The sequence below is a fragment of the Stegodyphus dumicola genome, chromosome 2, assembly GCF_044657685.1.
Source record: "Stegodyphus dumicola isolate Sdum_Otavi_A_Nest chromosome 2, ASM4465768v1".
In the NCBI taxonomy this organism is placed as follows: domain Eukaryota; kingdom Metazoa; phylum Arthropoda; class Arachnida; order Araneae; family Eresidae; genus Stegodyphus; species Stegodyphus dumicola.
Genome location: NC_140769.1, coordinates 169,781,509 through 169,795,628, shown reverse-complemented (window position 1 = coordinate 169,795,628; position 14,120 = coordinate 169,781,509). Strand labels below are relative to the sequence as shown.

General features: G+C 34.0%; 1 protein-coding gene across 4 annotated transcripts in view; it reads right to left on the bottom strand.

Moving 5' to 3' along the window:
- The window catches only part of LOC118203973 (uncharacterized), a 159,518-nt gene that overhangs the window by 44,685 nt on the left and 100,713 nt on the right, over nucleotides 1–14,120 (bottom strand). For all 4 annotated transcript variants that reach the window (XM_085811431.1, XM_085811432.1, XM_085811433.1 and 1 more), the window contains exons 11-12: nucleotides 8,851–8,904; nucleotides 5,541–5,600 (exon numbers count right to left, since the gene is read on the bottom strand). In XM_085811431.1, coding sequence (XP_085667557.1) covers nucleotides 5,541–5,600; nucleotides 8,851–8,904 — 114 coding nt within the window. The remainder of the gene's footprint in view (nucleotides 1–5,540; nucleotides 5,601–8,850; nucleotides 8,905–14,120) is intronic.

Below are 14,120 nucleotides of genomic sequence, written 5' to 3'. Positions count from 1 at the left end.
TTCAAAGAATTCAGCTTGAATATAAAAGCTTATGGTAAGACATTTATGTATGTTTTTGTATGTTTTGCTAAGTAGTAAACAATTTTTGAGCAATTTATTATATGTTATTTTCTGGAGACAAGTTGAATTTATGAGGGCATTTTATGATATTTTTATGACTCAGAAATAATAAACTTTTGGAGTATTATTGTTTACATTTATAAATGCTGTTTAAAAGTGGTATATAAATGTACGAGTAACATTGTTTACATTTATACATGTTGTTTAATAGGAGTATAAACATTTTACTCAAAGGTATAATTATTAATTCTAAAATAAATAAAATCTTGTGAATAAAATCGAAATAACAACAAAGTGAACTTCATCTTTTCCCTCCCCCCCTGACCTCTCATATAATTATGGCTTACCTTGCCAAAGCACGAAAAGAGGATTTAAAAACTCTCGCTACAGAACTGGGTTTCACTGTAAACGACGCTATGCGAGTAATAGATCTTAAAGATCTTATCGTCAATTCTGACACTGATGATGAGGCTTTTACCAGGAATCTTCTGGAAACTTTAATCTAAACTAGACAACAAACACAACGTGAAAGCAACGATCTAGAGACACGTCAAAGAAAAGAACAAGAACTTTTATTAGAATTGGAACGTTTAAAATTAAACCTGGCAGCTGCTAGCTCAAATCCTAACTATGCCGCCTTTGCTTCAAGTGCAGCTATTGAAACAAATATTCAACACCTAATCCCTAAATTTACAGGAACTTCTGACATTGTAATCTACCTGCAAATTTTTGAAAGACAATGTGAAAACGTTAATATAAAACAAATAGATTACATCACTCACCTCCAACCTCTTCTGCCTATAGACATTTCGCAAATTATTTTAAGAGAACCAAAAGACAAATTAGAAGATTATTCTTACATCAAGAAGATTCTGCTACAAAGATTCAAATTAAATGCTGAATCACTTCGAATTAAACTTACCACCCACTAAAAACACCCTGGGTCCTTATGGAAAGATTTTGCTTACGGATTAAATAATTATCTCGAAGAGTGGCTTCATAGTCTCGATGTTACAGACTTTGAATCACTCAAAGACTTGGTCCTGATGGATCAGCTTAAAAGAAGAGTCAGTAGTGACGTTAAGGAGCATTTTATTGATACTTGGGGAAAAATAAAGAGTTCATCTGAATTAGTACAGAAATTGGATGATTATGAATCTGTACGTGTTAAAAATACGCACTATAAACCTCCACTTCCTGGCAGGCGAAACTATTCTTAAAAACCGACTAATCCATCTAAACACAAAGTAGAAAATCGAACAAGTGACATACAGGGAACTCATAAAACCTTTTCAAATCGTGGTCAGCAACAAACAGAAGAAAAGTGACCTCCTTTAACATGCTATGGGTGCGGCAAAACTGGTTTTATCAAGTCTAAATGTCCAGACTGTAACCCCCCAAAGACTTCAAATTCATCAAGTTTAGGCACTATCCAAATCCGATCCTGTTTATCTTCCACTCGGACTGCTGTATTTCCAATTAGTATTGGTGGTGTTTCCGGTACAGCTTTCGCCGACAGTGGTGCTAGTCACTCAATCGCAAGTGAATCCCTCTATCATATTCTGCAGAAACAAGATGCAGTATTTGAAAAGACAACACTACAGGTGTCTTTCGCTGATGGTTTGGTATCTGAAAAAGAGGTACTTCACACCGAACAAATTATTCTTCTCGAAGGCAGAGAGTTCAAAACTCCTCTCCTTGTGTTGCCTGATGTCAAAAATAACTCGACTCTGTTAGGAATTGACTTTCTTCAAAAAGCTAAAATTGTTTTAAATCTTGCTGAAAATAAGTGGAACTTTTCTGATGAACCTCGAAGAAAATATAGCTTCGTGAGACCTCATCAATCCCAAGTACTGGAAGAAATCCCAGTTGTTGTAAACAACTGCCGACTACGCGAAAATGAAGGACAGCAATTAACTACAGCCCAACGGCTTGCAATTGATGCATTGCTTAACAAATATCACACTGTCTTCAAAGTAGGGGAAGAAGCCACTCCATTCATTGAACAACATATTAACACAAGAAACAGCCCCCCTGTTTCAGTCCCTCCATATCGGATGAGACCAAGTAAGAAAGAACTGTTGAAAAAGGAACTTGATTCCCTTCTAAAACAAGGTATCATAAAAGAATGTGAAAGCCCCTATGCCTCTCCTGTGGTTCTGATTCCCAAGGCAGATGGAAAAGTACGGTTATGCATTGATTATCGTAACCTAAATGCTCAAACCGTTCCAGACACTTATCCTTTGCCACATATAGATGATTTGTTGAGTGAAGCAAAACCGACACCTTATATGTCAACTATTGACTTGAGATCCGGTTATCATCAGGTGAGAGTAGCTGCAGAAGATCAAAATAAGACCGCTTTTGTTAGCCCTTTTGGTACATATAAATTTACCCGAATGCCCTTCGGATTGAAAAACGCTCCTGCCACTTTTTCTAGATTGATAGATAAGTTCCGTTCTGGACTGAATAATGTGTTTGCTTTGTCATATTTAGATGATATCATCGTGCTGTCATCTAGCTTCGAAAAGCACCTTTCTGACTTAGAACAAGTTTTCCAACGTCTATCGTTATTCAAGCTCAATGCTAACCGTGAGAAGTGCCACTTCTGTTGTGAAAAAGTGAAATATTTAGGCCATTACATTAATAAGCATGGTATAGCTGTTGATCCACACAAGACTGCTGCCATTGCAGAAATGCCATCGCCGAAAACTGTTAAGCAAGTGCAATCGTTCGTACAAACGTGTTCCTGTTATCGTTGATATATTCCAAATTTTTCTTAAATAGCCAAACCGTTAACGGATTTAACAAAGAAGAAAGCACTGTGGAAGTGGGAAGCACAACAAGAAAATGCTTTCCAAAAGCTGAAATCCAAATTAATTAGCCCACCGATTCTTAAGCAAGCTGATGGAACGAAGCCTTTTATCATTCGCACAGATGCTAGCAATGTAGCCATTGGAGCAGTGTTGCTACAAGGGAAGAAAAATGAAGAACACCCTATAGAATATGCCAGCCGCTTGCTGACCGCATCAGAACGAAACTATTCCACCATAGAAAAAGAAGCCTTAGCAGTAGTATGGGCACTCAACAAATTTAGAGGATATGTTGAAAGCCAGTCTATCACAATCACCTCTGACCACCAACCATTGAAGTGGCTGATGTCTTTAAAGTCTCCAACTGGTAGGCTCGCAAGATGGGCCTTACAAATCCAATCCTACAATCTGACTATAAATTACATTCCTGGACGCTTGAACTTTATTGCTGATCTATTGTCTCATCCTATTTGTGAACACTCAAGTACAGATTCTTGTCAAGTCTGTGCTGTCTCTGTCGAAATCCCTACTATTAGCCCTGCAGAATTAAGACAATCACAGCTAGAAGATGATGATCTTCAGAAGATCATCAAAACTTTTGAGAGTCCAGAGAAAGAATCAGACTGTGCAACTTGGACTGGAAGAGGCTACGTTATGAACAGAGGAGTTTTGTACCGATATTCCCCTGATTCGGAAGAGGAAGAAGCTCAACTAGTTATACCTCAAAAAGAAAAGCAGAAACCTTGAAAGAATATCATGATTCCCCAACGGCCGGTCACTATGGATCTGAAGGAACATTTTATCGAATAGCAAAAAGATACTACTGGGTTGGAGTGAGAAAGGATATAGCAGAATACGTCAAAAGCTGTCTCGAATGCTGTCGTTATAAAGCCACTAATCAAAAGCCATCTGGCTTACTTCAAACTCCAGTCTATGCTCAACGTTTTGAGACCTTGTCAATTGATCTTTTCGGTCCCTTTCCTGAAACACCCTCTGGTGAAAAATGGATTTTTATTGTGCAGGACTGTGCTACGAAGTGGACAGAACTATTTTCTTTAAAGGAAGCCACGGCCAGAGAATGTGCCACTAGTCTTTTGGAGGAAGTCGCCCTTCGATTTGGGTTATGCAGGAAAATAATAAGTGATAATGGTACACAGTTTACTAGTGCTGTTACTAGTGCTGTTATGCAACAACTATGCTATATCTTGAACATTGATCAAAGTCTTACTCCTGTCTATCACCCACAATCTAACCCAGTTGAAAGGAAGAATAGAGGTCTGAAACCACGTTTAGCAATACTTGTTGGTAACGACCATCAATCATGGAAGGATAAACTGTTATTAATAAGGTTTGCTTTGAATACAGCCAAATGTGATTCAACTGGACATTCTGCTGCTTTTCTTCAATTTGCACAAGAGTTACGAACCTTAGATGATGTAAAGCATGATATAAAAGCCGTAATTGAGAACGATAATTTTGTTCCCGAAATTACTCCATATTTGAAACGTTTTGCAAGAAATGTACAACAGGTACGAGAAAGAGTCGAATTGCATCAAGATAAACAGAAACGTTATGCTGACAGAAAACGAAGAGAAACACCGAAATTCGTTCCTGGAGATAAAGTTTGGGTCACCCTCCACCAAATCAGCAAAGGTCTACTGAAGAAAACTACTAAATTCATGCCGAAGAGAGATGGTCCTTATGTGATAGTGACTACAAGATCTCCAACCACTTATGATATTGCCGATCCTCATGAACCAGACAAAATTCTCGGCAAGTATCATGTTTCAGCCTTGAAACCATATCAGGATCGAAATAAGTTTCAAAACTCAGCTCGTGTAACTCCAGTGGTTCCCTTAAAGAAAAGAGGACGCCTGGAATGTGCAATATCACCCGAATATGCACCTGTTGCACAAGGTGCTGGTGACGCAAAATTTACTGCTCGTCAAACTGGAGCCCATTCATCTGATTCTCCGCCCGCTGCACAAAGTAGACAAATGTCAGTTCCTGACTTCTTGCCGAGACGTCTACGAAGTCAGAGAGGGAGGATGTAACAGGACTATTTAAGTGTAATTAAACTATTTTATTCAACGCCATGAACTCATGAACTGTAACCAAACTATTTTATTTAAACGTGATCTTGTGGCGATATGAAAAAACCACAGTCGACCTCCAGCCACCATGATGATAGTTTACTATGTTATGTTATTCAAATGTTTGATGTTCCATTTGGTATAAGTTTCATTTTTATGTATAATTCTTTTTTTTTTTGTAACCGTTCCTGGGTGCTCTGTTAATAAATCCTTTCAAAACTAGCCGGCATTAGTGTTTATTGAGGAACGGCTACATCACAAAGTCAGATATCTTTAAGTTTTACTTTAAACATGAAAGAACTATGGAATTAAAGCTACAAGAAGGGCTATTCAAAACCTCATGTTTAAATATCAGTTTATATGTAAATCATACATTATTTCAATTAGCATGACACAAAATTTGCTTTTTAAAATAGACCAGATTGATATAAAGCACACACAAAAAACACATCATTAGAGCAAGAAGCTCATTCAGAATTTCCTCAACAAACTTACTCTATAACTTTGATTATCAAGACAATAAATTTTGAGACATTCATGTAATTTTTAAAACAAAAATTGATTCTAAACTTACCAAATGTCAACTGCAGTAGTATGATCTTCTGACAACAGCAGTATTTCAGGAGCTAAATAGCTGGAAAAAAAATTGACCATAAAACTTACAAAAAGGTTTTAAAAATTATAATTTACAGAATAATTTTAAAAATCTCACATATTCTGTATACTATAACTATAAAAATCATAACATACTTAAAAGATATGCTTGCTTACCTTAAAACTTCACCACATGCAACTTCAGAGGCTTTCTAATTTCTAATTTTATAATTTTTAATAAAAAAGGTAAAAAATTCATAGACACACTTGAACTCCATTGCAACGTTTTGAGTTACCATCTGCTCACTTTAGTCACATCCATATCGATTTGTTTGGACAATTATCCCCATCACAAGGTTATACATACCTCCTTATACCTTTTTAGAATCTACTATTGCAGATGCTAGCAATGGTCATTCTTACACAGCGTTACCAGATCGATGGAGTATGGTTTAAAAATCAATAAAGAGGAAATCAGGACCAACTGCTGCAGCGTCCAGTTTTACAAGAGTGTAAGGCTTCATCCAGATACCATGCAGTCTTCTCAAAACCGTCTTTAAAATAGGTGCAATATTCCATTGGAGTTCCAGCCCAGGATGCTACTATCTCCGAATGCATGTGATGTTCAAAGATGTTTTGGACACAATTCCATATGCTTATTTCTTTCTAAATCTCCTTATGTGTATCAACAGGTACACATGTTGGCCAGAGGCTATCCCTCTTGTGGATATGTGGCACTGTGTCCAAAAGATTTTTTTCCTACATAGATTTTCATGGTTTGAAGTACCCGAGTGCATTATCATGGACCAGAGATGACAGTTTGAGTCTCAATTATTTATAGCATTAACAAAATTCTTGGAAACTAAAAATATCCACACATCACCGTATCATCCGAATTTTAATGGACTTGTTGAGAAGTTCCATCACTCTCTTAAACAGGCCATTAGATGCCATGTTTTTGTTCAGTGGGTTGATGTTCTACCCACAGTGTTGTAGGATTAAGAATTACTTTTAAAGAGGACCTGGGTTCTTCCAGCACTGAATAGGTCTACGGTATCAATTTATGTTTACCTGGAACGTTTATAAACCCTACAATAAACTCAATGTCGATATCATGTATTTCTCAGACAATTGCACGAAACCATAGCAACATTATCTCCTACACCTACAAGTGTATATTCTTCAAGACCTGTGTTTATACTAAAGAGCTTGCTGAATCCTCACATGTGCTAAAGTATGATGCACCCAAAAAGTTTTTGAAGCCTACTTATACAGGTCCACATCTGGTTCTAGGTTGCACATCTAAGAACTATCAGATACTTATGGGAAACAAAAAGATAGTGATGAGCCTTGATCATCTTAAACTGTAACTTAAATTTATTTTTGTACCAGAAACTGTCAAGACTAATACTTCAATCACATCTGCTTCAAAGGAACCTATAATTTCATTCCATGTGTCTACACCTACAGTTGCCACTACATCATCACCTGTGTCTGAATTCCAGAAGCAAAGTGCTCTTCAGCATACATGTTCTGGACACAGGGTCTGATTTAACCCTTGGTACCTTTAATTTTGTTGACACTGGAGGGAAGTACTGTGGTGATACTAAAGGAACTTATTTTTGTTACTTGCCAACTGCGTGCTGAATCTCTAGCTGTAACTCTAATGGAGATTTTCGAGATGCACTCACACAACACTTCACGCTTCGTCACCGCCGCACTCGGTCAGATTTATCCTTCAATGCAAATATCATCAATGTTCATTTAATGAGTAATTGTTATGTTGTAATTAAAAGTTTGTTATTTAAAATAAACCATCTTCATGTGTGTAAATCATAATACACAAAAACCTTGCTAAGCCTCTACATATATTTATTGTTGCACTCAGCATGCTGCGACACATGAAATTATTGCTGTGTTTCCAAAGAATTTTCTCCAGCTATTCATTTATTTACAATAAATTAGAATACTCTTTAGCATTTAAAAGCAAAACTGATGTTATAAATGCTTTTTTGAGGAAAAAATCAGACAGAACTTCATTTTAAAATACATTTTCCTCTACTAATTACTGTACTAGAATAAGTTTTTAGTTATTTTCTGAGGTTCTGCCATTTGCTGCTACTTATTACTAGAGGCTTTACTAACTTGGCAGCAACTTGCCAGCCTTGATTTATACACAAATCTTGTTATTCAATCTAGGCAATAAAAATTGATTTTTAAATTAGAAATAATAGATGCAGAGGAGAAATAATATACATTCAAAAGTCGTTATTCCGGACTCATCGGGACTTCGGCGATTCCGGATTATCGATTTTTCCGGATTATAGATCATCAGTTTAAATCTCGTAAGATGGCATGCAGAAATTCTAAAATTAAAAATATGAAACCTTAATTTATGAAATAAAGAACAATTATGATCTAAAGGGTATCAAAATTAAAAAAAAAAAAAAAAAAAAAAAAAAGCTTAATATTTATTTGTTTACTTTATTAAACATTGTTTTCAATGTAAGTTGTTTAAGTTGCTTCGTTTTATGTGATAATACTTTCTCTTTAATTCTATAAAAAGACATAATTTCTTGTTCAGTTACAAAGTTCCGCTGTTCAAGACCCGTAATTGCTGTGCCGAGAATGCTGACTAACTTGTCAATCGAAATTTTTTCGTTTTCACTAACCTCTCTGTTACCTTCTTCATGTCTTTATCCATTTTTTGCAGCAATTCCACTTTTTGTTTGATGGACATCGAAACGTACTTTCGTTTTGTAGATCCTTTGGGAGCTCCAGCATCGGAAATTCTATTTGACATAATCGAAAGTTCAAGTTTACTTTTATAAAATTGCTTTTACAGTCTGAAAAAAGTAATAAGCCGGATCCAGTTCGAAGATTAAGGAATAACGCAATCATCAACATTAACTGAAATAAATAATTAGATAATTTTAGCTCATACCATCCATTATACATTAAATGCGCACGCGAAAACGTATTCTGCACTTGCGCACACACATATGCGCAGTCATAAAGGTCTTACGCACACGCGTAAACACCTATGCGCATGTGTCAACGCGGCGCATGCGCAGAAAGTTTTTAGTTTTGAGGTCCAGATTATAGATCATTATGGATTATGGGTGTCCGAATCAACGACTTTTGACTGTATATTATAGTACAGAAACTCATGCAATTTTTTTTCGTGAAAACTAAACTCATGCAATGTTTCTTCATGACAATTAAACTCATATTTCCTTGTGACAATTAATCTTCATATATATCAAAACATAAATTAATTCTAAACTTACCAAATGTCAATTCCAGTATTATTCTCTTCCGACAATTGTGCAGTAGCTAGATAGCTGAAATGAATAAAAATCACTATGGGGTATTTTTAAAAGCTTTAAAGAATCTAATTCATAAAATAATATACATATTTTTGTTAGTTTCAGACTTTGTATATTCTCATTGCAAAAATTAAAATCAACATGAAAAAATAAGTCTATTTATATAATATCATTCCCATGTTCAGTTTCAGAGATTTCAAGCAAGTAAGTATAATTTATTAGAAAGAAATGAAATAATATAATGTCATTATAATATTCTGAAAAACAGTGAAAAAATCGCCTCTTAGCAAAATAACAAAAAAATTATCATAGATTTCTAACAATTATGTTAATTTCAACATTTGTTTTGCATTATTTTCAGTTTGCTATATTTCATTATCATTAATTTTATTACTGTTTAAACTTTATCATGGGCTACGATTAAAAATGTAATTTACCAGCAGTTTTCCATTTTTCCAGCTATCACTGTCAAATTAATCATATAATATTTTCAAGTTATTTCCCATTTACTATATAAATACATTTACTATGCCTTGTAATCACAATCATTTTATAACTCTTTATTTTATAACATATTTTTTATAAACACTTAACTTGTACATTTTTAAGTCATGGACCTCAAAAAAAGTTTTATTCATTTAATGATAATTTATTAGTTAATAATAATCTACAAAATATCTTCAAATCTCTGTATAAGATTTATATTATACTGCAAATTAGCTCCATTTACAGGATTGCTAATTATTTATTCATATTCACTTTTGATGACAATGAAAATAATGTAAACTCACTAATTAAAATCTTAAAGTTTTTGCAATGCCACATTTACAATTAATATCTAATTTAACTGTATTCATGGGCCATATAAAACTGCTTTGGGAGTAGCCCATTAGCCACCAAAGCTCCTATATTTTGTTCGTATTTTTAACTTTGTTATAGATTTTTTTGAATTTCTAGCCAATAAAATACTTGCCAATTTTGTAAGAATAATAATAATAATAATAATAATAAAGAGATTGTTGAAAGAATTTTGGAAAAAAGCATAAAATGAATTTTACAGAGAAAGCTGACAATATATTTATTAAGTATTTTGAAAGAATTATACAGGGGAAAACACTTATGCAAATTAGACCAAATTAATTTGAACATAATTACAGTAGTTCTTTTGTTTTTGCTAAAAAGTAATTAAAATTTCTGCTTTATAATATTTATTAGCTTGTTTAAATTTCAGAATCAAGATATGCAGAAATCATGATAATGAAAGGGGAAGTCATTTTAAAATGTGACAGATAGAAACAAAAATAATTTAATATTATTTTTCTAGAAAACAAAATTTTAAAATGCTGTTTCTACTTTTAATCATAATAATACTCTTATATTTTTAAAAATAATCATCATGAAGTTCACTAACAAAATCAAAGTTTTTGTAGGCAAACTGATCTTAAAATCATCAAACTTGGCAAGGCCCAATAAAATCGTTCACATTGTTGCATTCATTGTTTTCATGGATTTGGAGTGATTGATGACATCACTTGATGAAGAATCAAAACACAATTTATTTGTCAGTATTTCACAGGACAGATTCATTATTCAAAGATTCATTATAGCTGTCGAAAAACTATGATAAACATGCTAAAACAATCAGCAACACAGCCTTCAGGCTATCAGGCTATAATGGTAAAGACAGTTTCATGGCAAAGCACTAAAGTACAGATCCTGACTTAGTCAATTGCTCTCAAGCTAATCTCAAAGCACTACTACTGAACTTAACACACTCAAGATACTCTTCACGATAAAACTGCTACTCCACATACAGGCAGGGTTTAAGTAGCTTTTGACCTGCCTTCAAGAACATTCTGGGGCAAACCAGTAAGAATTTCTTTCAGAAATAGGCAATTCTGCATTCTGAAGATATGTCAGGTATGGCAAAATAAAGATTTTATACAAGTTTTATATTCTTTGTTGCAAAATCATTCAAGTTAACTGAGTTTTTATAATTGTTTCTTTATTTTTTCTATTATTAAGTGTAGTCCCAAATATCTTAGAGAAGATTTATATGGTCACTATTAAAATACTCTTTTATTTTAATAAATACAGAAAAGTATCTCCCAATAAGGGACACACACTGGATCAGACGTTTTGTACCTTAAATGCAGACATCTTTTGTTAAGAGGTAAATACATGCCTAATTCAAAGGGATGGGACCAACAGAATTGTCCCTTAAATAGAGATTTTCCTTACAGGAGGTATTACTGTATTCTTTAAAAATATCACTACTGAAATCACAATCAAATGAAAATTTGAAGTTTAAAATAACAGACAATCATATAATATACTATGTAGGCTTTAAAAAGATATTAGAACACCTGTGCACTAAAACTACAGAATAACACTAGAAAATATTTATAATTTTACTGGATATTTTTGTTTATTTACTTTACATATTTTCCCAACAAATGAATTAATGTTCTTACTAGGTTCTGAACCATCTTGTAATTTATCTACTTCTTTGTTACCATCTTCTTCAATATCCCCTTGAAAAATAAATTTCTTTTTGCTTTATGTGATAAAATTTTTCCTAAATAATTTTTCTTTGAATTTTCAGATTAATTAAAACACAAGAACACGTCGAACAAATACTAATTCAGAAGTCAAACAACAAAAATCAGCATTATAATTTGAAAATTTTAACATGACCAGTTTCGATGGTTTTACCGAACCACCATCCTCAGCTGCAAAACCACAAATGAACAAGATAGGAAATAATGATTAGATAAGATAAGAAAGCCTGGACAAGAATAAGCAAGTGGTGCCATCTGTTGGTGAAACCAGAACTAAAACATAATTTCTTTAAAGGCCGAAGGCAAAGATGGATTGGAATTAGGATCGTTAACTAGAACAGAAAGGTTTTTTTGAATGTGAAATGCCTCTAGAAAATCCAGTTCTCCAATGGAAGATGTTTTTTGAATAATTCTGGCAACAGAAAAATTGAAAGTGTGATTTTCGGACCAACAATGTTGAGCAACAGAAGACTTCTGTGTTTCCTTTTTTCTAACATATGCCTCATGTTCCTTGACGTGAAATTTTAAGGCTCTCTTTGTTTGGCCAATATAAATTAAACCACACTGGCAAGGAATCCTATCAATACCCCAGGAATTCATATCCGGAATGGGGTCCTTGAGTATGGAACTCGGAATTTTATTGATGGGAGAATAAACAACCCGAAGGTTAAATTTCTGCAAAATACATGCAACTTTATAGCTAACTGATTGAAAGAAGGGAATGACAACAGAATTTTTATAATCTCCTAAAACAAGAGTGTGCCTTTTAGTGTGTTGAGATGAGAATTTTTTAACTGCTTGATTAATAATGTTGGGTGAAAAGCCCCTGTCAATAGCTATTGCTTATAAATAATTTAGTTCTTCATCAAGGGATAGTTTGGAGGAGCAAACTTGAAGAGCACGGAAAACATAGGAATAAAATGAAGCTAACTTTTGTTTAGTTGGATGACATGATTTAAAGTGTGGTGGAAGGCAAACTGATGATGGTTTATGGTAAACCGTAATACTGAAGTTGGATGTGTTACGTGTGACCAGAATGTCGAGAAATGGAAGAGAATTGCAAGTCTCAAGTTCAATAATTTGTCAATCGAAATTTTTTCGTTTTCACTAACCTCTGTCACTTTCTTCGCTATCGGAAGCGAATTATAATGACGAGGAACTTGTTTTAAATCATATCAAAGACGGAGCACATCGAGATGAAATACTAATTTGGTAAGGAATTATAAGCCAAATAAAATAAAAATATCTGCCCTGAAGATAAGGATAGTGCTGACAGATCAACTTCCAATTCATTACGCGTCCGCTGCGCCGTTTCTCCCGCCGAGCAGCGTGAAATTGATAAACAGATTTCGGATTTCAAAACATACTTTCGCTTTAGATCATTAACAAATATATATTGGAAATTCTATTTGATATAATTGAAAGTTTAAGCTTACTTTTATAAAATTGCTCTTACAGTCTGCAAAATATAATAAGCCGGATCCAATTCGAAAATTAAGGAACAACGCAATCATCAACATTAACTGAAATAGATAATTAGATAATTTTAGCTTATACGTCCATTATACATAAAACGCGCATGCGAAAACGTATTCTGCACTTGCGCACACTCATATGCGCAGTCGTAAAAGATCTTACGCGCTCGCGTAAACGCCTATGCGCATGTGTCAACGCGCCGCATGCGCAGAAAGTTTTTAGTTTTGATGTCCGGATTATAGATCATTCCGAATTATGGGCGTCCGAATTAACGACTTTTGACTGTACTTGAGGTTGCACTATAAACTTCAATACTGAGCAGAATCCTAATTTTTGTACACTACAATTATACTTATATAATTTTTTTTTTTCAGGTGAACTGAGGGCTGAAGAAAAATTAGTCAAAGGCCACAAGTTTGACATGCCTGTTCCTGATCATCCCCACGTTCTTAGTGACTCTGGAGCAAAGGCAGCTGAAATTTTTACACAAATATGTGGCCAAGTTCAGATAGTTTTAAGACAAGCATTTTTTTTTATTAGAACATACTTTTTTAAAGGTTCCATTTATGTCTTTTGTTCATACGCTTAAAATGAATTCACCAATAACTGTGGGTGGAAGGGTGGTCTTCATGAAATCTGACTTTTAACTTTTCTGAAGGTCATGTTTCCTTTAGTGTACGACGAAGCACAGTTACTAGATTATAGTCCAAGAACTATTTTTCAGTATAAAGATAGATAATTTTTAGTTGATATTATCTGTTTCAAGAGGTTAGTTGACTAGCCGATCAGACATCCTGAAATTTGCATTCTAGGGTGGCTAATATTTCTTTGTTGTTTACAATACCAATTTGCATAACTCCATTATGTTCTGTGTGGATTGAACTCTATATTCATTTGAAATGTTAGTTCAAATTAAGAATGAAAGTCATAGGAAAAGGATAGAAATGCCAGCTGAGCAAAATTAAGGGCTGTTTGCAAATTTTGACCCAAAATAAGGACTTTTAAGGACCAGAAATCATTTTATGAAAACCTAAGGACTTTTAAGGATAGAATGAATTCTGGAAAGATATGGATTACCAAAACATCACTAGAAATGTTTTTTCACTTAAAAATTAACACCAAGAAAATGTGACCCAGTATAAAAAATTGGTATACCTGGTATAAAAATACTGTTAATTATTTATAGTTGAAAGA